At 31.7% G+C, this 27,248-nt stretch overlaps 1 protein-coding gene across 2 annotated transcripts in view; it reads left to right on the top strand.

Annotated features, from left to right (window-relative positions):
* The window catches only part of LOC118188076 (CCR4-NOT transcription complex subunit 2-like), a 59,699-nt gene extending 43,857 nt beyond the window's left edge, over positions 1–15,842 (top strand). Inside the window, exons 10-14 of one of the 2 annotated variants that reach the window (XM_035358421.2) lie at positions 2,108–2,210; positions 7,146–7,302; positions 9,567–9,628; positions 10,813–10,963; positions 14,433–15,842. In XM_035358421.2, the coding sequence (XP_035214312.1) occupies positions 2,108–2,210; positions 7,146–7,302; positions 9,567–9,628; positions 10,813–10,963; positions 14,433–14,670 (711 nt within the window). In that variant the 3' untranslated portion in view covers positions 14,671–15,842. Of the gene's footprint in view, positions 1–2,107; positions 2,211–7,145; positions 7,303–9,566; positions 9,629–10,797; positions 10,964–14,432 lie in introns of both variants that reach the window. The other variant, XM_035358420.2, reaches the window with a different exon arrangement.
* Positions 15,843–27,248: the final 11,406 nt, after the last annotated feature.

Here is a 27,248-nt window from a genome sequence, read left to right as displayed (position 1 = left end):
AAATGCCTCTAGAAAATCCAGTTCTCCAATGGAAGATGTTTTTTGAATAATTTTGGCAGCAGAAAAATTGAAAGTGTGATTTTCGGACCAACAATGTTGAGCAACACAAGACTTCTGTGTTTCCTTTTTTCTAACATATACCTCATGTTCTTTGACGTGAAATTTTAAGGCTCTCTTAGTTTGGCCAATGTAAAAGGATTCCTTGCCAGTGTGGTTTAATTTATATTGGCCAAACTAAGAGAGCCTTAAAATTTCGCATCAAGGAACATGAGGCATATGTTAGAAAAAAGGAAACACAGAAGTCTTCTGTTGCTCAACATTGTTGGTCCGAAAATCACACTTTCAATTTTTCTGCTGCCAAAATTATTCAAAAAACATCTTCCATTGGAGAACTGGATTTTCTAGAGGCATTTCACATTCATAAAAATCTTTCTGTTCTAGTTAACGATCCTAATTCCAATCCAAATTTGCCTTCGGCTTTTAGAGAAATTATGTTTTAGTTCTGGTTTCGCCAACAGATGGCGCCACTTGCTTATTCTTGTCCAGGCTTTCTTATCTTATCTAATCATTATTTCCTATCTTGTTCATTTGTGGTTTTGCAGCTGAAGATGATGGTTCGGTAAAACCATCGAAACTAGTCCTGTGAAAATTTCGTAAATATAACGCTGATTTTTGTTGTTTGACTTCTTAATTAGTATTTATTCGGCGTGTTATTGTGTCTTAAATATGTTAAGTAATACGGTATAAGCTAGGCTAAAATTATATAAGGCATTTCAGTTAATGTTGCAGATTGTGCTGTTCCTTAATCTTCTAATTGGATCCGGCTTATTTTTTTTTGCAGACTGTTAGAACAATTTTATAAAAATTAAGCTTGAACTTTCGATTATGTTAAAAAGAGTTTCTAATTCTGGAGCTGCTAAAGGATCTACAATGCGAATGCATGTTTCGATGTCCAGTAAACAAAAAGTAGAATTGCTGCAAAAAATGGATAAAGGCATATCCGCCTCAAAATTATATTCACCTAAAAATTATGCGAGAAGTATGTCATTGGAAAGTCCACTATATATGACACAAGAAAAAGGAACTTTTAAAATTTTTTGTGGAAGCATCCTTACATCGAAAGAAATGTTTAATAAAGTAAACGAATAAATATTAAGCTTTTTTTTGTAAGTTTTGATACCCTTTAGATCATAATCGTTCTTTATTTCATAAATTACAATTTCATATTTTTAATTGTATAATTTCTGCATGCCATCTTACCAGATTTAAATTGATGATCTATAATCTGGAAAAACCCCTAATCTGAAATCACTGAAGTCCCGATGAGTCTGGATTACAGACTTTGTACTGTATTAGGCATTACAATTGATGCTAGCTTTGGAATATAGCCTTTAACAGCCTTCTTTGGATGGCACATCACAATATCATGGTTTAGCTGATGGGAGTATGTGTTTCTGTATAGTAGGACAGTAAGTTATCAACTTCAGTTTTGACTATTTCATAATCATCTTGAACAGTTGCTGTCTTAAGCCTGCCTGACACCAAGCCATCATTATGGTATGATGTATTTTTAGAACCACTATGATGTATTTTTAGAACATTTGAATTCATCATAGCTGTGTTGCAGCTGCTAGACATTTCAGAGATTTAACCAGTCAATTTTTTTTAAGTGGCTTGTATAATTCCTCTCAAATGTACTCATTCTTACTGCAAATGGCTGGATTCTTTGGGCTTCTTTATCTGCCTATGCAAGCAACATTAGCATACATAAGAACAGCTGATATGTTTTTGAAAAAATGTGATGGAAAATATGTTTCCAACCGTTCCCTCTCTGCGTCATGAGTAGTTGTGTAATATTTTTTTTTATCATTTTCACATCTGATTAAGTGATAGTTGATTTTAAATGATGTTTTCTGTAGAGTAATAAAGTGAGGATATTTGTTTTGGAAATATTTCAGTTTTCTTTTGGCATTATTAAGTTCCCGTTTGTTAAAATGTTTAATTCGGTAGCCGAAATTAAAGAATAAGTGCAAATGCTCTATTTGCTTGTATTTAAATTTGACCTTTATAAAAGGAAAAGAAAAATAATTTCTGTTTTTTATTGCAGACGTCTGGGAGGTGTTTAGAGTCATCAAAAGATTCTAATCACTTTTCTAATGACAAATCATCTAATCCTTCACAAAAAAGAGGAATACAAACGTCCAAAGACGGTGAGTTTTTTTCATGCTAGTAGTGCTAATTTCTTTTATATTATTCATTTACATATAGATTTATCTTAACTTATTTCAACTTTAGCTCTAAACCATCACATAAAACAAAAATCTCTATGAAAAAAGTGCTTTTAATTTCTTTTAAAATTATATTGTGTATATAAAGCATGTGCTTCTTGGAATAGCATTTTGAATTTCATTAAGCTTTTGATTGCTTTTGTAGCAAAAGGTTTGTTTTGGACTCATCTCTGCATTCAACATATCTTTCTAAGATTAATCATTTCTAACTTTTAATTTAAATGAAAGAAATGAAACTTTTATTTAAAAACTTATACGTTGTTACTAGTAATTTAATTATTTTCAATTAACCCCTTTGAGCCGGGTAACGAAAACGCGCGCTTATCGCGGAGGCCGGCAGTGTCTTCCGCGAGCGTCTCTCCAGGGCCAGGGGCTTTTTTGCTTCTAAGCCTAAAATCCATGAAATTTCCGAAGTATCAACACATTGTTTAATAATGCTCTATAGAGTATTTAAACGGCTTATGCTTTACAGATATTTTTATATATATACTTTAATTACCTTATTTCTTGTTTAAATGCATATTTTACACATTTTATTTTAATTACTCACCATTTTATGACTTTTAACATTGTACATCTGAAAACTAAATATATTACTTAATATTCTCTTTTTGTATGAAAAATTTTAAAACATTGATATACACACAGTCCTACGTTACATTCCTTGAACTCGTAATAACTCATTTGCCGTTTTGGAGGATTTTTCCGGGAATGTGAACAAACGAAGCATCGTCGTCTCATTTTTTTATCAGTCTCTTCTGAACAAAGTTTGGGAAAATGTCTTTCAGTTAATCTTTCAGAATCAATATCAGAATATCAGAATTTCAGAATCAATATCTGAAATATTTTGCATCATTTCTGCTATTTCATGCTCTGTTAAACATTTTCGACGCTTCGACATTGAAACGTTAAAAACAGAAAGAATTCACGTCTAACAAGATCTATTTATTTTCTAAAAACTGAACTGTAAACCGAAATACTCAACGCTTTAGTGCATATAACTGTTGGTTTATACTTACAATAAACAACTACCACGTGTGAATAAAGTGCGATTTAAAGAGACGTCATAAATCACGCCATTCGGAAACATTTAGTTCCCCGCTTGTATATATAATCAAAAACACGCGTATGTGAGTCATGCTTCTCTCATTTCGAGTAGAAAGTCTAATGTACATGTATCTGAAACCATATGGGCATACAGTGCCATCTTGTGGCAGAAATTATAGTTTGAAAAACGTTCCAAGGTACTGGCACAAATACGTGACAGTCGGTAGGGAATGCGACAATGCTCTGGCACGCCTGCATGTCGGCCGGTAGATAAGTGTGTTCGTTGCTGGCACATATACGTGACAGTCGGCACGAAGGGGTTAAGAGTATGTTAAATTTTAAAGAACAAAGCATATTGTTAAAATTTGAAAAGCTTAATCTCTTTAATAAACATAGTACTGTGTGTAACCCAAATTTGTATATTAAATTACCAGTACATTTAAACATATAAATAGCAAATTATTTAAAGAAATAGCTTCTCAAAAATGCTGTGACCTACCTGGGATTAAGACCGTTATATGGTGGAAATTTGACCTAGATTTAATCTCAAACAAGCTGACTGCATGGTTGATTCCTGGAGTTTCTTCCTTGATTAGCATTGAATATCAGCCAATTTCCCACGCAAAAATCCTTCAAACAAAGGCATCCTTTTCTTACGCAAATAGCCTGTATATGCTTTGTCATGTTTGAATAATCTAACATCTCGTAACCTTAACAGTGCTACATCATTGATAAAATTTTCATAGGGTATGCAACTTCATGAACCATATTAATAATAGTGAGAAGTAATTTTTTAATGCATTTAAAAATTCTAACAGGGTTTGTAGTGGTCCTTATAAGTGCTTATAAGTCCTTATATTTGAAAATAAAATATAAAGGCTCTTATAGGCCCTTACTTTTTCTTTAAAGCTCTTATTTTTGTTTTTAGGTTTTTTTTTTTTTTTTTTTTTTTTTTTTTTTTTTTTTTTAATGAACGTGCTGTTTTTCCAGGTACCAAAGCAGGAACTAAATAAACAACTTTTCTTCCTAATATGGAATGTCAGATGGTGAATCATACTCCCGGAAATAGCTTTTCCCCCTTTCTCTGCATTAACATAACCTTTGGTGTGCACGAAGAGTACAGACAGGTGCCCGTTGTTCTATTGGTCAAAGAATTGCAAAAGCAGTAGAAAATTCCGGTACATTCGGCATTCTTTTCCTCCCACCCAAATACTACACACGTTTGAATTTCTATCAAGATCTTAAAAATTTGCATTCTTGTTCTGCTTGGTCAGTTCATATTCGTGTTTATTATGATCATTATGCTTATATTATGAGTATATGTATGAATGTTTATAATAACATAGTTGCAGCAACTGCTGAATTATAGTAAACTTCCAAAAATGGTTGTGTTTTAACACAGATTAGCTTTCTAAGGAATAATATTCGGAATGGCTTATAAAGGGAAAGTAATCGAATAGTCAAAATAATTTCATTTTTTTTGGCCAATACATTATACAGTACGAAGGTTGGGAGGTCTTCCCTTTCTCCGCAAAATCTTGAATATTGAAACTGTTACAGTTCGCTGCAAAACAAGCAACAGACCTTCTTTTTTTTGTTTTTTTTTTTGGTCATTTTCCAATCTGGATTGAATAGGACTAAAAGTTCTTCGGTCTACCAACCCAAGCAAAGAATGATTCTATTCTGGAAATTTAATGCCGTCTGTTGAAAATTAGAAAGAAAAACACCCCAGTTATTTAGTTCCTTATTCTCCCAATACCGGCAGTTGTTGATTATGATTGCGTAATATCACCTAGGGAAGAATTACGGCGCACGTATTGCGCAATAATGTTTGCGATATTTTGCAGAGATAATTAATTTTGATGTTCAGTCCGAGATTTGTTTATGAACACTTAAAACCTTTTCACTGTGCTTGCTAAGCAGAATATTTTTTAGTTCCGTTGGTTTATTTTTATATGATGCACATATTGAAATGTCAAAAGCATTTACTTAGCGGAAAAATCTAAAGAACGGCTATAGTCTACCCCCCCTTCCGCTCCTTCAAGTTACGCTTGACTGTCCGAATATTCGCCAGTTTCCAAATATGCGGGTTAGTTAAGCTTTTACTGTTAAAGATGACTGCATGAAGCAAATTTCTGTCTTCTGATTTCAGAAATGTTCCTCTTTTTTATTTAAATTATTTTGCTTGCAATATCTGTTAAGAAACAACTGATATACAATGAAAATTTAGAAAATGTTCATAATTTAGATTAAATTATTTAAATATCAATATGAGTGGAAAAATAAATTGTATTTATTATTAGGTTCCAAGCATATACAATAAATATGCCTTATTATTATTTATTTTTTCTATTTTGAACTGAAATTTCATCATTAAATCTTGTAATTTAGTTTAGTTCTTCATAGTTTTTTTTTTTCTATCATTGTAAACTATTATTTAAAATAATAATAAAAAAAAAGAGTAATGTTTTTCCAGAGGTAATACTTATTCTCTCTTAATAAGTGCTTCATTTCTCATATTTTAAATTACAAGTCTAATTTTTAAGGTTATGCAGTTGTGTATGATGTAATTAGACAGGTGTTTATTTTTTTCTTAAAATGTACTTGAAAAGTGCTTATAGGTAGGTGCTTATTTTTTTAACTAAAATGTGGCTATAAACCCTGTTCTAAGTAAACTTTAAAATTTCCAACTTATGCATTGTAATTTTAAATCATTTAACCCAGTTGTAGACATGTGATAAATATAAGTGTTTGATGAATAGTAATACTGTATTGGAGCACAGATGCATTTGCTATTAAAAATTAAATGAACAGCTGCATATATGTGCATTTTAAATAACCTTTCAACAGGACTAGTGGTGGAAAAAATTTAGGGATAACCAAAGAAATATTAATGAACAGATTTTACTTTGAATTATCCCTTCCTTTTCCCAAAAAATACAGCATCCATCTTCAAAGTTTTTGCTATTAAAGGCATCTTCATTAAAATTAAAATAATTTATAATTAACATAAAATATTTTGATTCGTATTTTACCAACACCAAAAACTAAGTAGAAAGATAAATTTTATGCAGGTGAAATTAAGAAATTTTAAACTGACATTGAGCTACTGAGAAGAATTTCGATTGTTGCCTCTATAAAATAACATGAAGGAAGCAAGTTTTGTTACCAAAGATTGCATACTTAAGATTCATTAAAATTACATACATAATTACTTCTTAAATATCTTTAAAATAAAAACACTTTAAATTATCAAAATCATTGAATTACTTTGAAGTTTGGTTACAAACTTAGTAAAACTTTTACCAATTAAAATTAGAAAAGCAAACAAATTAAGCTAAACAGCTTTTGAAAACAAGTGCATAATTATAAGTAGCTCTATGAGATGGATAATTTTAACAGTTAATAATCTTTTGAAGACTTAAATAATACATGCCTTTTAGTCATTTCAAGACCAGATAACTGGAATTTTGCCTAACTTCATTATAATATTAATGAAAATTTTGGAATATTGTGGGACATGGAATATGATACACAGACCAGCCAGCAGATATAAGTAACAAAAAGGTGCAAGATGAGTGGTTTGATATAAGATTTCTATAATTTTGTGATTTTGAAAATGAACAGTATTTTTGAAATACGATGGAACAAGGTATACCTAAATTCAGAAGTTTGTTTCTTTGAAAATATTTTATTGCATTGGATTTCAAACAGAATTTTGGATTTTGAAATATTTTTTCCTTTCTTAATTTATTGATGCTGAAATAATGTGATAAATAACTGAGAGTTAAAATGTTTTTTTCCTCTTAGGCCGAGTCACAAACATTCCTCCTGGTATGGTGACGGACCAGTTTGGAATGGTAGGGTTATTAACATTCATTAGAGCAGCTGAATCGGATCCTAAGCTTGTCTCTCTTGCATTGGGAAGTGACTTAACAACACTTGGTCTCAATCTCAATACAACAGAGTAAGTTCTTTCAATTTTCTTTATATATGTATATTTTTCATGTGCAAATTTTGACCTCATTGAATTTTATGAAGTTAATTGTAAACTTTTTCATGTTAATAAAAGAACAAAATCAAAGTATATAATTTTTTTTTTTTTTTTAAAGAAAAACATTTAGTTTGCAAAGCTTATTTACATTATTTGAGATGTAATTTTAAATCAACATTTCATATGCAAAAAGCAATCCGTTATTAGCAACTACAAGTTAGAGGTGATCATTTTATAATTATTTTATTGGTTTGTGAAGAAACTAAAACCATTCAATGTATTGAGATAGTTTTTCTAGTAATGTTGTGAAATGCTTATTTAACTTTTGAATACAGATCGGTAGCCAGCCATTGATTCGACAGCAATCACATAGAAAAATAACTATATTATTTTAATATGAGCCATTGTATGGCTTACAGACTTTTGAAAAATTCTCATGATCTTAAGTGAAATCATGGTATGATATAGCTATAAAGGATGACTGCTGTATGCATGTGTTTAATGATAGATTATGACAGCCCCATAAATTAAGGTCAACACTTAATTTATAGGGATAGAATTTGTAAAATATCCATCTATTTTGAATTCATATCTAGTTTCAGGTTTGCATTTATCCTAAATCTTAGTGCCCAATATTCAATTTTTTTTTTTTTTTTTTTTTGAAAAAAAGGAACCTAAATCCTTCAAAATTTTTTTCTTTACAGTTATCATATTTTAAATAAGTGCTGTGTGCTTTCAGCAAAACATTATCTGCTTATTGCAATCACAAGCTATATCTTGTTTTAATTGTCTTTATTGTCTTAATTATGCTTGTTTTTTTAGTTCTTGAGGTGTCATCTTAATTGTAATAAAATGTTGGTAATAAACTTCCCCTATGCACGTAAAATGGAGATTTTAATCCATGTGACCACAATATCCATACTGGTCAGTCACTGATAGAGATGGGGTATTTTAAAATAAATGAAAATTCGTATGAGTTAGGCTGAAAATCCATACTGATCTGTAATTTTTATAGTTATGTTTCACTCTGTACAGAAATACCAGAATTATATAGGCGTTCCTAAAAATAATCAGAATGGCAGCATTGCAGGCAAGTAATTTTTAATTATGGATTATGCAGATACAGTCTGTCTATCATAAGAAAAGCTCTCGCCAACTAGTCTGCAGCTGTCTGTTGCGAAAAAGCAAGTCTTGACCCACTTTCCATAAGGGTGTCTTGAAGACGAGTGATAGCTCTTTTTCCCTCACCCAACAGTCACCAAAAACAAAATAACAATAAAGCAACCCTTGGTTCGCCCCTATTTGAAATATACTAGCCCTGTTGTTATAGCAACCGCCATCCGCCAGACACTCGTAGACAGACAGTAGGCCTGATTAGCTTAGAATTTTTCGTGCCTATTTGCCAAGTGGCATCAGTTTGAGTAGTGTGATTCTGATTAAGTTTTGAGTAGTTTGAACAGAGTTCGTATAGTTTGAGAATAGAGTGATTCTGATTCTTTATTCTTGATTCTGATTAAGTGATGCTTTAACAGTCTAAGGAGATTCACAACACAAAAATATGCAAATTTTTGTGCTTGTTCTTTTGGCACATCGTGCAAGGAGATGTTGTAAATTCAAACTTCAAGGATTCTACTGTGAATAGATGGGTAGCATTTTCATGCATGAAAGATGGAAGATGTTATTGAGAAGGCATCTCATTAATTATAAGAAATAGCATGCTATTGGGAGAGCGGTAACAGAACAAATACTGATGCAAGTGTGTAAAGACCTAAATGTAGTCAAAAGCATCATGCCAAGAATATAGAAAGGGTTTAAAGACAGTGGTGCAGGACTAGACAGATAATCAGGACAAGGTCGAAAATATAGATAATATAAAGGAACAGTTACGAAATATGCTATCACAATAGTATGAAAAATGCAAATGTTCTAGAAATAGGCATGATTGGAGTGCAGTATAAAGTGTGGCCACACATGTCAATTGAAATAAAAATGAATATTTTTTATTATTCGGCTGCCAAGTTTCCTAATTACAACGGATTCAACATTTTAGCATACTATGCAATCAAAATTCTTCATCTTCGATATGGATCTTCTATGCTCTGAGCTATCTATGTGCTTTGTAATCAGTATTTATGCATTTCTATATCTCATCAGTACTTCTCTAAATTTCTTTTATTACATATATATGTATGTATATACACACACATATATATCAGTCACTATTGTGTTTATTATAGGAACTTGTATCCAAGTTTTGGTGGGCCCTGGGCAGAGCATCCTTGTAGGCCGCAAGATATAGGTATTTATATTATCTTTATTCTTAAGATTTTATGATTTCTATTAATGTTTGATATTTATATTAAAATATATCAACTGAACTTTTGTAACCTTTCAAGGGGATTATAGATTTCCCATGTTTTGGCTGAAATTTGTTTTGAAAGAATCCAGTTTGTTATAAAAATAACAATAACAACAGCAAAAAGAAAAGAAAAAAAAAGGGGGGGGGCAAGGTCTTTCGCTTTTCTGCTTTTTATTTCATGCTTTATGTGAATACTGAAATCATTCTGAAATATATTCATTAAGATCCCTATCCTTTTGAATCCATACAGGCTATGTGTATATCTGCCTTCTTAGATACATGCACTTATAATGGAAACTACGCACCATGGATGCAAATGTCAGTCCTCTTGGGCATTACTGTATTGTAATGTCTTTGTGATTTTATGCATTTCTCCATTCATTCATCCTAGAATCAATTTTCTACTCAAATGTGATGACAGTAGTTGGATTTCCATCACTATGAGCGTCAGTTTTGCAGCAAGTTAATACACAATCATGGTCACTGTTCTCCTGTGATACAATTTTTATATGTGCTTCCTTTGATTCTGTCTTCTTATACAAGGAATAATTAGGTATTTTGTGCAAACAGCAGCAAACACTATTCCATTTGAAAATCTGCTCTGTGTTTTCCTCTTTTATATTGCTTTCTAGGCAGTGTTATTGGTGCCTGTGATGCACATGTGTTGCACTGTTAATTAGTTGTGTGTTCTATCACATAAAATTTCATGTGATAGGTGCTTCCTTCATAATGTTACAATTTTATGGGCACCAGTATACTATATTCAAATTTGATATGTTGAAGCTATTTTTGAAGAAGAGTATTCAAGTAGTTAATTACCATATCATAAAAAAATAAAATATATTTTTAAGTAATAAGTATTTTATAGTAATAAGTATAATTTTTAAGTAATGAAATATATTTTTAGTAAGAAGTAAATATATTTTTAAAGTAAAGATATAAATTATTTTAATATGTTTATGAAGTGTTGGGCTGCATGTATGGTTTTCAAAGGAGCATTAAGGTAAAACAAAATTCTTATATTTGAGCTGATGTGATATTTTAATTGATTTTTTGCTTATACATGCTTTCTTTTAAATCTACCATAACATTGTCCTTATGTAAAGAAGTTGGTTTTGTTCCAGATTATCATGTTCCATCTGAATACCTGGTTAATCAAAATATTCGTGATAAACTAGCACCTGTGAAATTGAACCGATATGGAGAAGATCTCTTATTTTACCTGTTTTACATGTTTAGTGGGGATGTCTTACAAATAGCAGCAGCAGCTGAACTGTATGTTGATCTTTTTAACTATCATTAAAGTATTCTGTAAATGATAAAAATACTTCATACAGCAGGAGATCTGCTTGTGGTAAATATAGTAAAAGTATCCAATCTAAATGAATAATATATTAAAAAGCAAATTTTTGTAAATTTTCAGAATTTTAATGCAGTTTACCAGTAATACTTAACTTTATGTATCGTATGTTTTTGTATAAAAAATAAAATGAGTTAATTTTTTTTTATATATGTTATTGTTAATTTTATCAATGCCTTGTAATTGTATCATTAGTATGTATGATTAAGGAAGTGTTCTCTGTGATGTAGCTTATTTTAAAGTATATTAGAATAATTATTTATTGGAAAAATGTTAATATAAGATTTAGTTATTCAGTGGTTATTTTATATAAAAAAATTATTTCAATGCAATAAAATATTGATGTGATTCATTAAAAATCTTAAATCAGGCATCATCATTGTTAGATTCAAAGCCATTTCCTAATTTTGTAATTGTATTTCATAAATAACTTGGTTATGGTTAGTTGCATCAGTGTTATTAACAGATCTCTCTACACATATATTTTGGGCAGTACTTATTATGCAATTTATTTAATAATAATATTTGGAATTGCAAGGCTTTTATATGTAATGTGTAATTGTGCTTTTTTTATGAGTTTTTTATAGTAGTATTAAAGTTTTTGTCTCGTGGCAGTGTTACAATTGTAGCTGGCGAGTGCGTAAAGATAGAATTGCAGGCTTCCTAGTACCCACGAGTGATTGGTTGGACACTACTGCACCAGAGGATTCTGTTTTATGATATTTCTTAGGGATGCTGATTCATCCTTGAATTTCAAATTGTACCATTGATGTCATTTGTTTAGATTTTTCTATAATTTTTTTTTGTTTCTTTTCATTTTCTACTCTAGTAATACAGCTCTCTGTATAAAATGATCATTTCAGTTTTTCTGTCATATCATTCTAGGCATCAGGAGAATTATTTATCATTTGCTGTATGGTTGTTTCCAATAAGAAGGGGTTAAATGATACGTCAAGTATCACATTGCAATGTCTCATGCTGACCATTCTCCTGTACATATTGTAAACAATCTCAACTTTAATTAACAGTTTAATTTGTAGAAAGCCTTGGACTGCAACAGTGGCATGGTGTTTAAGGTCATGAAATGCTAGTAGTTTGGCCTGTGTTCAAGCCCAGGAGAGCACGCTGGCTGCATGGTTGGTTTTTATGGTTTTCTCCACGTATAATATGAATATGTGCTAGTTTTCCTTAGAAAGTTCTCCTCGAAGTTCATGAGTTCTCATGTGCTTTGACCATATTCACATACCCATCACCTCTATATGTCAGATAGAACACCTGTTGCAGAGTTTCTAAATTGCATTTGAGCTGTCTTCAGAATCAAATTCGATTGCCTTTCTAGACACAAATGTTTGAGAAAGCTTTCAGTTCTTTTCTTTTGCTGAAGCACTGAAAACAGGTTAGAATTTTTGGTGAAATTAGTGTCTTTGATAATAATATGATTGTATAAATAATGTCTGTTGTTAATTTCTTCATTCTCAATAATTTTTCTTATAATGTTCATATTCAACTGTTCTGGATTAGATTACTTAAAGTCACTGAGCGTTTATAACTACAATTATAAACGCTCAGTGACTTTAAGTAATCTATTCTTTGCTTTTTCCATATTACTCATTGACTTAGGGTAAGCTTTCTTGAAAAGCAGCTTCTCATCATATCTTCTGAGTCTTCTTGAAGAATTTTAGAGCTTTATTTTCTAAGTTTTTTTTTTTTTTTTTTTTTATGTCAACTGTGTCTGTAACCACATTTATTGAGAAAAAGTTAGTAGCTATTATGTGTGGGTTCATTACAGTCCAACCTAACTTAATCTGAATTGCTGATTCTTCTTCTAAATTTAGAATGACACCAGTCAGTAATCATTCTTGTCAAACTAGCATTTTTGATAACAGCATAATGGGATGAATAATGTTCATAGTTATTTAATTTATTCTCAGGAATCTCATGATCTGTATCTTCTGGTATTGTTTTATCAAAATGAGACACAATGGATGCCCTTAAGATCCAGATGTTATTCCAAGAAATTCTAAATTTCATGTTTGAATATCATATTTGTCATAAAGTTTTTGAAGTGGTGTAATGGGTATCAGACTTTAAGTTGCGATGTGTGATAATCGAAGTAAAACGCCAATACCATACAGTAATAAGCTGAAAAAAATTAGTTATTTTCCACATAATGTAAAATCTATAAAACAGAAACAGTATGACCTTCCACACAATGAGCTTTAAGTAAGCAATCGCTTCTGGTTGATCATTTGTAAATAAAATAAATCTACCTTGTTTATAAACTTTACAGTTCATGGTTAATTATAAAGACTACTCTTTTTTTATTATTCTCTTCTGCTTGCAATGGACAATGATAACTATAATTGCTTATGTACTCTTCTATTCTTGTGCTTTGATTTGAAAATATTGCATGGATCAAAGTATATCCCTGTGGTTATGTATTGTTTCAGGTTCACAAATCAATGACGTAAGTAATCAGAAAATTTTTAAAAGCAGCATATCTTTGAATTCTTGCTGGATGATTAAATGTTGCTATACATTTCTTTTTACATTTGCTTTATTATATTTAAAAAAATAATACATAACAATAACATCTGATGGCAGCATCCTTTTATTTGAGAAGTGATCTGACACAAAAGTGAAACACGAAATTGAGGATTGAGTCTAAAACATTTAATTATTGTGCAACAAGAGCTTGTTTTCCTAATAAGTTTATTCTCCTTGCATTTAGCATAATTCTAAAAATACATTTATTGCTTATAAATGTAACATTGTGTTAATGCTTAAAAAATCTATCAGGAGTTAATTTTAAATAATGTTTTATTAACACCTAACATTAACACACAGAAAAACAATAAACAGAAAATGGAATTACATAAAATGTTGTTTAAAGTTTTAGAGCGTGAGTTCAAGCAATAACAGCTCACTTCTGCAGCTTGCGTGCATTGAACTGAATATTTTCTAACTGAGAACTGAGTAACAAAAGTTAAAAAGTATGAAATTATTAAAGTGTTATCTATTGTTACATTGAGTCTAAAATGATTGAGTATAATAAAGGGATTTGAATATTAATTGATGCAGAGTAATTTATAATATGTTTAAAATTATTTAAATCTCTGTTCTATTTAAAAGGGGTATTTCTCATATTAATTTTATATTAAATATATTTTATTTTATTTATAATTTATGTTGTCCACAATATGTTTATTTAATATTATATTTTTTAAATCTCTATCTGAGCCAAAAAGAGAGTTTTTTAATTGATATGTGCTGTATTTTTGTTAAAGTAAATATATTTTGAAACATTACATTTGTAATACACAATGCGCTTAAAATTGTATAATAATTTTTATAAATGTAACTTTTTTTTCTCCTCTCAATTAGGTATAATAGAGATTGGAGATTCCACAAGGATGAGAGAGTGTGGATAACTAGAGTTCCTGGAATGAATCCTACGGAAAAGTCCCCAACATATGAAAGGGGCATGTACTATTTCTTTGATGCTGACAATTGGAGAAAAGTAGCAAAAGAATTTCATTTAGATTATGATAGACTGGAAGAAAGGCCTATTGTACCTCCTGCAGTATCAACTCTTGCATCATCGCAAACTGTAATGACATAGTTTTCTCTGCCATTTAGTGAAAAACAATACTTCTGAAGCTTCATAATCAGTCTCAGAAACTCATCAGTGATTTACTTCGACCTCATATCTTTTCCTTTTTTATATAATTTCTTCTGCATATCTCATTGCTTGCAGCACTTGGATCAGTTGCATGCAGGGTGAAACAATTAGATAGAATTTTTCTGTGCAGCCTTTTAAAGTTTGTTGCCGGTGACTGTGGTTTATAACAATTAGTAGTCTGTTGAAGTACTTATTGAAATATTTGGTAACAATGCAATTACAAGTAACCCCTTCAGTATACTAAAACATTAAACTAGTATGCCCTATGGTGCAACTATTTCTTACAGAAAATGAATTTATACATCTTGTTATATATTATGAAACTTATTAAATTTTTATCTATTTGAAATAAAATAGAATTGATAATGCACGTACTTGCATAATAATAATATTTTTCATTTATTTTAGTTTTTTGAGTTATAACTTCAAATCTCAGAAAAGTTTTTATATTTAATACTGAAGTGGTTAAGTGTTTGCATTTCATGTATATTTCAGTGAAATTTATTCCTTTGAAAAGATAACTCAGCGTTTTCAAAACATTCACATTTGTGAGAAAATTCTGAACTTAAATTTTTTTTTTTTTTTTTAATTTTCAAAAGAAATTTCCGTTTTGCATTCCAGAAGTTTAAAGATGACTTTATTTGACAAGCTAAGGTTAAAAAAAATGGTTTTTAAACTGATTTTATGTAAAGTAGAAATTCAATTCAAGTAATGAGTTTAAGTTGTTTAATTTTTATCATATAAAAGGAAAAAAAAAAAAAAAAAGTGAGGAAAAAATTCATTTTGTGTCTGTGTGTTGCATTTATTGTAAAAGTTTCTACCTTATAATGAAAAAGAAAAAACTTAAAAAACTTTATGTGAATCTTTCTTCTGTATAATTTTAATGATGTGTTTCACAGAATTGTAATGTATGGTCCAAGCTAATTTTACAATCACATTCTATCATTTTATGTTCCATTTTTGTACAGGGTATGATCATAAATGACAGCATCTCGTTGTACCTTGATATGAATCATTGAACCTTGTGCTGTAAATTTGTATTTCTTTCACAAACGCTCATCATATTTTTGTAAATGGAACTTCAGTAAAATTATTGCCTGATTATAAAACAACATTTTTGTGTTATTTTACTGAATGCGCAAACATTTCTTAGTCCTTTCAAAAATTTTTATTTGAGAAAGCTTTTTGATAATTATGAATTTTGAAATATTTACATACTCTTAGTATTTATAACAGTTTTTGAAAGAGAAATGTATGTTAAGAATCTACAAAATTGCAGTGTATTAACATGCAATTTAGAAAGACCTCTGCAAAGGCATTCCTCTACTGAGGCTGATAGCTCTCGGATGCTTTGCCCTAATTAAGTAAACCGAATTAACATGCGAGCAAACGTGCATATTTGTTTGAAATTATTGCATATATATTATGTCTAGTGCAAATCACTCTTGAAAGCCTATCATAATAAGGGCTTATAAAAACAATATGAAGAGAAATAGATTCTTCTTTATAATATATAGTGAAACAAAGCTTATTTTTTCCTGCTAGTATAAAAGCAAATATAATTGGAATTGGTTGACACCTTTGAATTCCTAACTATTTATTATGAAAAAGTGCTTTCTTTAGATGTGTCTCTACCTTGTAGAGAGATTAAGTATTTTGAAAGCAGGAGACATGAAAAATGAGCAATGCCTTCACCAGGAATCGAACCATGGACCTCTGGAATATGCACTCAGCATGCAGACCACCACACCATGAAGGCATGCTAAGAAGGCGGGAGAAATACATTATATACTCCTCCTTTTTAAAGAACAACTTTTTTTTTTTTTTTTTTTTTTTTGAAGGGACCCAATTGCCAATTCCTGGGTGTGGAGAATTATCATCCACCAGCCTTTTAGTTCAGGTGCCACTGTAGAGACATTATTTTTTGAAAGCAGGAAAGATAAAAAATGAGCAATACCTTCACCGGGAATCGAACCATGGACCTCTGGAATACGCACCCATGTGTGCAGACCACCACACCACGAAGGCATGCTAAGAAGGTGGGAGAAATACCTTATAACCAAAGTGATTAATTTCCTGAAAAGTACTTACTCAAGGTTACTATTTACTGCCAGCCAATTTAAACATTAATCATTTTATGAGGTCATTTACATGCAGGAGTTCTTGAACACTTTGAACTAAATACTTCAAACGAAAATGCAATGTGCATTTTGACTAGTAATATATGTTATTGTTTCTCACCGTGTTTTGGTTTCTAATCAATGACCACAAGTAAAGGTTATTAAATTTATTAGGATTGCTTAAAGGCAAAGAAATCATGGCATATTTGCACAACTTTTGCAGTGATTAAATTATCTTCTTCATAACTGAAAATGAATATTTTAACCAAATTCTATTAATATGTGAAATGATGTGTGACATTTTAATTTGAAGTCTATATAATTGTTTCTGACAGTATTGTTTACTCTCTAATTATTAGGCAAAACAAAAGGTTATTGAATTAATTACAGGAGCCCATGATGGCAGTGGAGGCTGAAAAGTATTTTTATGCTATGGCATTTTTATACTTTCCAATTCAAAGTTTCCTGTGACACAAAACAAATTTGTGTCGAGTGAAACAATCAAGTGAAAACATATGTCATATGTCAAAATATATGTTTTGTTGGGGGAAGTAACAAACCATGTGTTTGAATAAATTTGTCAAATATGAATAATGTGTGAAACAGAACATCTTTTGAAACTCGGGCCTGTGGCATTCATTTAAAGATGAGTAATGATTTGAAAATATGAGCAAATATCTGAAACATTGTTAGTCCAAATGGGCTTTTTCCCTGAGGGACTATTGTTTTCGATTTGCGATTTTGCATCAAATCACCCTGAATGTCCTTTTCACTTTTCAAACTGTTGGCACCGAATGTTATCGCCCTGTACTATATTTGAAGAAATTAAATTATGAAGAATGTGCATAAATATATGTATGTTTCTCGAATTGTGATAAAATAACGGTACATAGAGCCATCGAATTTTGAATGACGTAATCCTACTGCGTATATGGGCATCTGGAAGCCCAAATTTAAAATATGGACTTTGTTTTATTATCGATTTCATATTTTGTAAAATTTTAACGAATTTTTGATTAACAAAGCAAGCAGTTTCAACGTCGTACAGAAGAAACATTTTCATCTCCAGCACGTGAGACTGTGTATCGGAAATTCTAAAGATATGCTCAATTTAAAAGTATTTTGTGATATTCCTCTTGAATTAAATTTTATGCTTTAAGTGCGAAGAACTGATATTTAATAAATATAGGTAACACACAAAAATTTAAAAAAATTCTCCTTTGGACCTAATTTAAAATCTGAAACCTTTTTTAGATTTTCTTTTATATTTTATTGTATTGTTTTCTTTCGTTTAAATGATGCATTTAGCGAGGGGTCTATTTATTATACATCCTGTTATTATCTCTTATTCTAGCTCGTTCATTTAGAAAAATATTAAAATTAGAGAATCCTATTAAGCCCAACCGATATATCACCAATGTCCAAATCTCGTGTGTACCGTATATTAGGATCAGACCTACTTAAGTAGTATTAAGAAGTAGAACAATTTCGTATATCATTTCGTAGCTCGCCGTTTTATTTCAAAATTGAGTAAATGATTTGAGCATTCACTAACCATGTATGACAATACTAAAGGAAGTTAAAAACTACACAATTACATAAAAAGATAATTTATTTCAAGATGCTTGGAAATCTCCTAGGGTGCTTCCCTAACTAAAGCCACACCGTAAACTAACATTCTCGGTATACAAGAGAAGCGCCCTCTAACGGCATTACAAATTAATCGGTTGAGGTTTTTCTGTACATTCCCCAACTGATAATTTTGAAATAATTGCCACTACTTTGACGCACAAAAAATGAATTCAAATGTAAGAAAGCGACTTACATATCAAGTATATTTACCTAATGTAAACACAAACAGCAAAGGGGAAATTGTGTAAGATTAACAAACATAATTAATAGCATAAAAATTCAAAACCTACTCAATAAGTAAGTACTATTAAACCAAATTACAAACATCAAATTATAAAGAATACCTCATCTAATTAACTAAAAGTTACACAAGTAAACATGAAATATAAGACTATTAAATGAATAGACTAGAAGAGAAACACGCTAATGTGACAATCAAAATCATTATACCTACACTAAATACAAGGTTGTTTTTACGATTTTGATTATTAAATGAATGTTGCCAATTCAGTTCATTTTCCAGTCTGATATTTCAAAAGGGGGTATATCAGTTGCACAGTTCTCTAAAGGTTCTCTCTTTTAGTTTTCACCGCACAAGATCCTATAAGACCATTATGTCCTTTCAGATCTTGAATTATTCGATGTAAATCCCACAGGAATTAGATTTGGCTGTTTCTTCAATTATCACCAATTTCAAGCTTCTTAGTTTTAGGTGTATCGAAGAAGTGAGCATTTCTTAAATTTAAAAAAAAAAAAAAAAAAAACTGATTTTTTTCTTTATTTTTTTTTTTCGAAATCTGTTTTATGAAAGTTATCTGATAATGCTTTATTTTTATCAGACTTTCTGTTGTTGGAGAAGTATTCAGATCTCAGTAAAATTGTATGGATATACAGTTTTAAGCTCGTTCATTAGAAAATTGTGTGGGGTAAGTGGTTCAGGTTTATTTAAATCATTATAAATGTAGGTCAAGGATCGTCTGTTCACATTACTTTTGACTTCCCTTCGTGCAGTCATAAATTTTTTAAAATTCAGTTGAGGTCTGCTTAAGATCTTTTTTTAATAGTTTTTTAATACTCTTCATAAGGAGTTCGTAGAATCCTTCCTACTGTGGCGCAAGCTCCGCGATAAATTTACAGGTTAAGCCTTCAGTAGCTAGGAAAAAAAAAAAAAAAAAAAAAAAGTCTACTGCTAATTTTAAGTTATAAAAGTATTATAAATCTTTGGCAAGATATTTTAATATTTTCGCATTGTCCGAATAAAAGACGCGACAGTTCCTTCATCTTGAAATGAAACATCGAGAGCCAAAATGAATTTATTTGCAGGCATATTCGAAATGAGGTCCAGATGTAACGCTTGTGTAATAGCGCACGTGAACAATATGATGTATTATTTCTGAATGTCATTTTAAGATTTGGCGTAAATAGGACTTGTGAAATCCACACTGGTAACATAGAAAGGTGGTTTTTTTTGCAGTCATGTCTATAGGTAATTGAGCTGTCATATGTTTCACTGGTTTTACTGCATATTTTTTACATATTAGACAGCTTTCTGTGAATTTCTTCATCAACTGACGGTCTTCAGGAATCTAAAACTGATTTTAAAGTTGCAGCAACTCCTGTGAGTAGAACGTTGTTATGCTGTCTTCTTTTGGAATCTTTAGGAAGAAGAAACAAATGTTTTTCATCAACTATATATTCGATTTTTTCTAATCTTCCTTTAATTCGAAAAATTTGGTTTTTGTCAAGAAATGGTGCCCAGCTGAATATCCTAGAATTCGAAACTGACTTGTCAGATTGAAGTGCCCTAGTTTCAGATGTGAAGAAATCCACCCGTGAACAATATTTAAGCGTTTTGATTTTCAAAAACACTTTATGGACCAGGTAGTTTTCGTGCTCTTGCAGCGAAACGTTTAATCCATGCCATCAATTCCGAAAAATTTCAGTACGTTACTGAATTTTCTTATATCTAATAGTTGTTCATCTCTTCATAATAATGTCATGAACAGATCTTATTATGACGTTCTATTCGTTCATCGTTCCCTGTATCAAAATTATGTTGAATTGACCAATTTATGCACTCATTTTATAACCATTCTGGTCCAAACGACCGAAATGAACAATTCTTCAGAGCGTTCACACTTAAACCTCTGATTAATACGTCTGGGCGATTTCCGTTTTACGATTTTGTCTTCTCCTAGTTTTGTCTATTTTCTTGAACCATTCTGTAAATATACACTTAATCATCCATGCTTTCGTTTTTGCTTTATACTCTAATAGCAGAGTTTTAACATTTTGGAAGAACTTTGGTTTTTGTCTCTTTCTTATAATTAAAGATGTCATCTTTTACCTACCATACTGTACAAAGTGACATGTTCTTTATTTTTCTTAGCTCCATGACACTGGTCACCTTTGAAAGCTAGTTCTTGCAGTCATAAATTTAAAGAAAAGAGTAAAAGAAAGAGTTTCATCAACATTATAAATGTCTTCATATCCATAAATTTCGGTGGATAACTTCTTGAACCATTCTTCAACCGACTCAACAGGAACGCTTTTTGATTCTCCATTTATTATATCATAAGATTCCATGCCGCAGTTTAAATTAATGCAGCCATCGAGTTGAAAAGCAAGCTTCCGTCATATTCAATCGAATTGCTGTTTTTTTTTTTAATTTCTAGATTAACATGGGGCCATTCACTGGAATGTTGAATGCACTACACTGAATGAAAGATTTTAGAAACATGTCTTCGATCTCAGGAAACTTTCCGACTTAAACACGTGATTTCTTTAAAGCGGACTGTTCACAAATTTCTGCTCTTTCTTCAACTTTTTTCTTTCATGAACAACCTCTTTTAGTGTTGTCATTAGCAGCATCCAGTATCTTTGCTAATTCGACTTCCGTCAAACCTGTATTCTCATCAAATTTTAGATTTGAATTTTACCTGTAGAGTCATTAGGTTAATTGGAAAAACCGGAGATATGAAAAATATGCAACGCCTTCGACGGGAATCGAACCGCGGATCTCTCAATTAGCGCTGAGCATGCAGACCACTACACCACCACGAAGGCCTGCTAAGAAGGAGGGAGAAGTACCTTATATACTTCCCCTTTTAAAGGGCGACTGGGGCTTTTAGAGGACCCAATCGCCAAATCCTGGATCCTGGATGAGGAGAATCATCATCCAATACCCTTTTAGTTCGGGCACCACTGTAGAGTCATTAGGTTAATTGGAAAAGCCGGAGAGATGTAAAATATGCAACGCCTTCGCCGGGAGCATATTTCACAAGTGCACATCAGTGTAGCCACCGAGGGAGTGCCTTTTAGGATGGACCAATGAGCATTCAGTAATATTTCTGTCATGTCATATGACCTTTCGCGTGCTTTACGATTTAAGCAAGATGGTTGAAAATATTCTGCCACGCAATTTTCTGTACAAATTAATTAAATCATCGTCGATTGCTTCTGAAACATTTCATTGCGAAGTTAGATCAAATATAGGCAATTATGAAGATTTCACTACCTGGTTGAAATAAATACAAACATATGTTGGATAATTCGCAAAGATATCGATGTGAAATATTACTTAATAAGTGGTAAATAAGATGAAGAAAGAACTATGTGTTAAACATCTGAGCTGAAATGCAATCTTTACATAAAACTATGCGTATGAGAAAAGTATTTACACCAATTACATATGTAAATAGCAGTCAGTACTTTTTATTACAGTCTATATGAAAAAGATGTTCTATAATAATAATAATAACCAATGCAGAATTTTATTCAAAGTGAAATTTACTAATTTGCATTCGTATACATTTAGTGCGTTAAATTTCACGTTTAATAAATGCTCATTCTTAAATGTACTGTCTACACAAGAAATTCTCATCAAACAGAGTATATTCAATTTATTCACATATAATTTTTAATGTTAACAATGGATATAATCAGATCACATGTATTTTGAATCTTACACTTTCAAAATCAAAAGAATGCAAGCACAATAAGAAAACACTAGATTCATTGTAACACTTTCAGTCATTCTGAATTAAAAAAAATATACACTTGAATTCTTTTAATCCACATAATTTGCCGTGAACATCAATCCTAATATTAATGCGTGATAAAAAACGCGAAAGTGAAATTTCAATCAAAATCAGCGATTAATCAAACCCATAAAACGAAAGCCCTACGAGATTTTCTACTATTAGGCCATATATTTATAACTGCGAAACAAATACAAATTAAAACGTAAACAACACATGCTCACATGCACGAAAATTTAGCGTCACAAGAGTAATAGCAGCTCATTGGTCCATTTTCGAAACCCCTCCCTCAGTGGCTACGCTGATGTGCACTTGTGAAATATGCTCGCCGGGAATCGAACCACAGACCTCTCAATTACGCGCTGAGCGTGCAGACGACTGCACCACAAAGGCTCGCTAAGAAGGCGGGAGAAATACCTTATATACCTTTTAATGAAAGCGCATTTTGCTTTCGCGGCATTTTGTTATCAATAACTTCTGCTCCACTTAGGTTTCTTAGCACAGCGTCCTGTTTAGGGGAAAAAAAAAAAAAAAAAACTGTCAATTTTTCCTTTTGAGTATCTCCTTATTTTTTTACTCCTGTACCAAACTGTGAAATCTCATGCTTTTGATTCCTTCTCCTATCCCCATTTCTGAGAAAATTACTTGAAAGGTGGAAATTCGAAATGTAAAACCAATGCAGTAAATCAAGCAAAAGCGACGTATAAGTTATGCGAGGTATAAAAGAAATATTTTACTATTAAAATAAATAGGTTTGAATCGGGACCAAGATGAAACGACATAAAAATGTGAAAAGACGTATAAACGGTGCTCCACTGAATGCAACTTTATCATTTAACCCAGACATATTGTCAGAATATGATACGATTAAATGTCTGTCGGTATTTCTGGCTTACCCTGTAAAAATTTGGTTAAAAAAATGCGATTTATCGGAGATGAAAAAGGGAGAATGAAAATATGCATGTGTTGATGTTGACACCGATTTCATTAATTCAGTGAACTCATTGTAGCAAAGGCTTGTTACAGAAACGAAGATTCAGTGTTACGTGTTTTCTGCAGACTATAACGTGCTAAAAAAGTCTGACGCAAGGGACGTAAGCTTCTGAGAATTGAAACTAGAATAAAATCGAAGTGCGAGTTGCAATTTTTCTTAAGGCTAATTACCGCATGTTATAATATTAAAGTTTCAAAACCATTCAGCATTATGTTTACGAAATACAGCAGTGCAGACAACAAGCATGTCGAAATTCAATTTCTCAGTTTTCTTTAGTGTCTGAGACATTTTGATTTTGCAAAATAATAATACTACAAACACTTACACATTATATTATTTAAGTAAGACAAAGTTATTCTTTTGAAACATTTTCGTTTGTTTGGCTGAATTATCAATTCTTATTGCTTAACCGTAATTAACTAATCAACAAAATTATCAGTTTTATTTACACGGAATATTGAACTTGCACAAAAATTATTTCAATTCGCTCAGCGATTTCTCCAGCATGTAAAAATTAAAATTTTCTTTCAAATGTCTTGAGATCTCGACAATTAGGCTATCAGAAACGGTCACATATTTGTTTCGACTTTAAACGTTAGAAATATTTAAAAACTCTCATATTTGTGATTTTCAACAAAGTTTAGTGAATATGTCTGTGTTGCGTTATTTTCAAGTAGACTGTAATATAAATTTAAAATAACAAACACCATTTTACATTTTTAATATTTTTATTTAACTCTTCAAATTTTGCTTCCGATGAAGCAGCGAAACAAACGAACTACTAGAGTTTTTATAAAATACATTATCGAAGCAACATAGCGTTGCCATATTAAGCAATACAAATATAGCCAATTTAATGGAGCAGACGATTAGCTATTTTACAGAGAGGCGTTAACAGTCTGCTAAATCACTATAAAAACCTACATGTATCAAACAATAACACTTAATTTCATTAAAACATTAATCTCCTCACCCAGGATCTTAATTAGATAAACAATTAAGGTCTTCTACAATAAAATTAATAATAACTGGAGAAATCTGTTTTTGTTGCATGCTTATAAGCTTTATTAATTGGCAGTAATGCAAACAAATTATTGAGCAGCCCCGATTTTAATAAAAGAAGTTATAAGGTATTTCTCCCGCCTTCCTAGCGTGTCTTCGTGGTGTAGTGGTTCTGCACGCTGGGCCGGTATTCCAGAGGTGCGTGGTGCGATTCCCGGCGAAGGCGTTGCTAATTTTTCATCTTGCCTGCTTCCAAAAGATCCTAATGTCTCTACAGTGGCACCCGAAATAAAAGGGTGTTGGACGATGCTTCTTCTCAGGATTTAACGATTAGGTCCCCTAAAAATCCCAGTCGTCCTTTAAAAGGGGGAGAATATAAGGTATTTCTCCCGCTTTTCTAGCGTTCCTTCGTGGCGTAGTGGTCAGCACACTAAGCCGGTATTTTCAGAGGTCCGTGGTTCGATTCCCAGCGAAGGCGGTTGCTAATTTTTCATTTTGCCTGCTTCCAAAAAATCCCAATGTCTGTACAACCTGTATGGCTCAACGACAATCGCAATCTTGTTGTCCTTACGACGAAGAATTTCGTGGGCTTGTCCTGATGTTACTGTCAAACAGGTGAGGTAAGAAAGGTTTTCCTCACACGACCAACAGCTTGCAACGGGATTGTTGGTTGGCCAGAGTGCCATTTCCGCTTATCACAGATGCACCCTTCTTCGACGAAATCCTTATACCACTTCAAAATTGACTTGCTTGAAGGTGATTCCACATCAAATTTGTGCCTGAACGCACGTTGAATAGACACAATACTCTTCGTTGTGTGGAATTCTAACACACACCAACTGGTTTGCTGTTTGGAGAGTGCTATCTTCAATTTACTGCCCTCTAGCGAAAATGTTAAATGTGCAAATGTTACAACCTGTACGGAAGAAACAAAAATATTTTGAGTTACTACGCCTTCTGACACCTTACTTACAAACATATTGCAAAAAGTTTTCATTTTAAAATCAATTCAAATCATGGAGTGTTTTTGTGGACACGATGTACATTAAAGGTGTTGTCGTAATCCGCCAAATATTGACTCACGATCAAATGGCGGGTCACGACTCACAATTTGGCAAACGCTGCTCTAGATCAGAAGGTAGATATAGCATCTCTAAGGTTTTAATAGACTGAACATATTATAACAATCCGCTTTCTTGTATAAACTATGCCATTTGAAGATGAAATAATTTTGTTTCCTCAACGGTTATTTGTGGACATATAAAATCATTGCTTTCCCACACCATCCTTCTAGTCTTCTGGATTCTGAAGATGTAGAGTCAGATTTTGATTGTTATTTTTAATCCCTTTTATGAGACTTCAAATTTTCGCAGGACTAGTTTCGATGGTTTTACCGAACCACCATCCTCAGCTGCAAAAGTGCAAATGAACGAGATAGGATATAATGATCAGATAAGATAAGAAAACCTGGAGAGAAAATAAGCTAGTGGCGCCATCTGTTGATGAAACCAGAACTAAAACGTAATTTCTTTAAAGGCCGAAGGCAAAGGTGGATTGAAATTAGGATCGTTAACTAGAACAGAAAAAATTTTTTGAATGTGAAATGCCTCTAGAAAATCCAGTTCTCCAATGGAAGATGTTTTTAGAATAATTTTGGCAGCGGAAAAATTGAAAGTGCGATTTTCGGACCAACAAAATTTTGGACAACAGAAGACTTCTGTGTTTCCTTTTTTCTAACGTATGCCTCATGTTTCTTGACTCGAAATTTTAAGGCTCTCTTAGTTTGGCCAGTGTAAATTAAACCACACTGGCAAGGAATCCTATAAATACCCCAGGAATTCATATCCGGAATGGGGTTCTTGAGTATGGAACTCGGAATTTTATGGATGGGAGAATAAGCGACCCGAAAGTTAAATTTCTGCAAAATATGTGCAACTTTATAGCTAATTGATGGAAAGAAGGGAATGACAACAGAATTTTTATAATCTCCTAAAACAAGAGTGTGCCTTTTAGTGTGTTGAGATGAGAATTGTTTAATTGCTTGATTAATAATGTTGGGTGAAAAGCCCGTGTCAATAGCTATTACTTTTAAATAATTTAGTTCTTCATCAAGTGATAGTTTGGAGGAGCAAACTTGAAATATCTCGTTCGTTTGCGCTTTGGCAGCTGAGGATGGTGGTTTGGTAAAACCATCGAAACTAGTCCTGTGGAAATTTGAAAATATAACGCTGATTTTTGTGTTTGACTTCTGAATTAGTATTTGTTCGGCTTGTTATTGTGTCTTAATTTTTATTATTGTTTATTCGTCATTGTGAAAAAGGAATACATAGCTAATATTTAAATATTTTAGACTTAAGTTTTGTAAAAATAGTAAATTTGAAGCTCATTATGCATTTGAATGTTACTTTTATTATCGCATTTACATATGAATTTCTTATGGCTTTGTAATAAATATCTCTACTATATGGCATGTCACGAACACTTTTAAGATTCGTTCTAAATTGTAATTGCCTGAAATTTGTGTTGGCAGATTCAAAGTGCATGTGAAGAAATGAAAATTCGAAGCTCTGTTTATTTTTTTAGAGGTAATAACTCTTTAGGAATATTGCATGTAGAGTAGTTTTGAAAAACAAGTAGTAAACCGCACTGGAATAAATAAGAAACTGATGTTTAGAAATTGCTTGTTTTTATTTTTCATTTTTTTATATAGTAAAAGAGCATTTATATTTT

This window comes from Stegodyphus dumicola, chromosome 4 (assembly GCF_044657685.1).
Source record: "Stegodyphus dumicola isolate Sdum_Otavi_A_Nest chromosome 4, ASM4465768v1".
Lineage (NCBI taxonomy): Eukaryota > Metazoa > Arthropoda > Arachnida > Araneae > Eresidae > Stegodyphus > Stegodyphus dumicola.
This window is presented reverse-complemented; position numbering and strand designations above follow the sequence as displayed.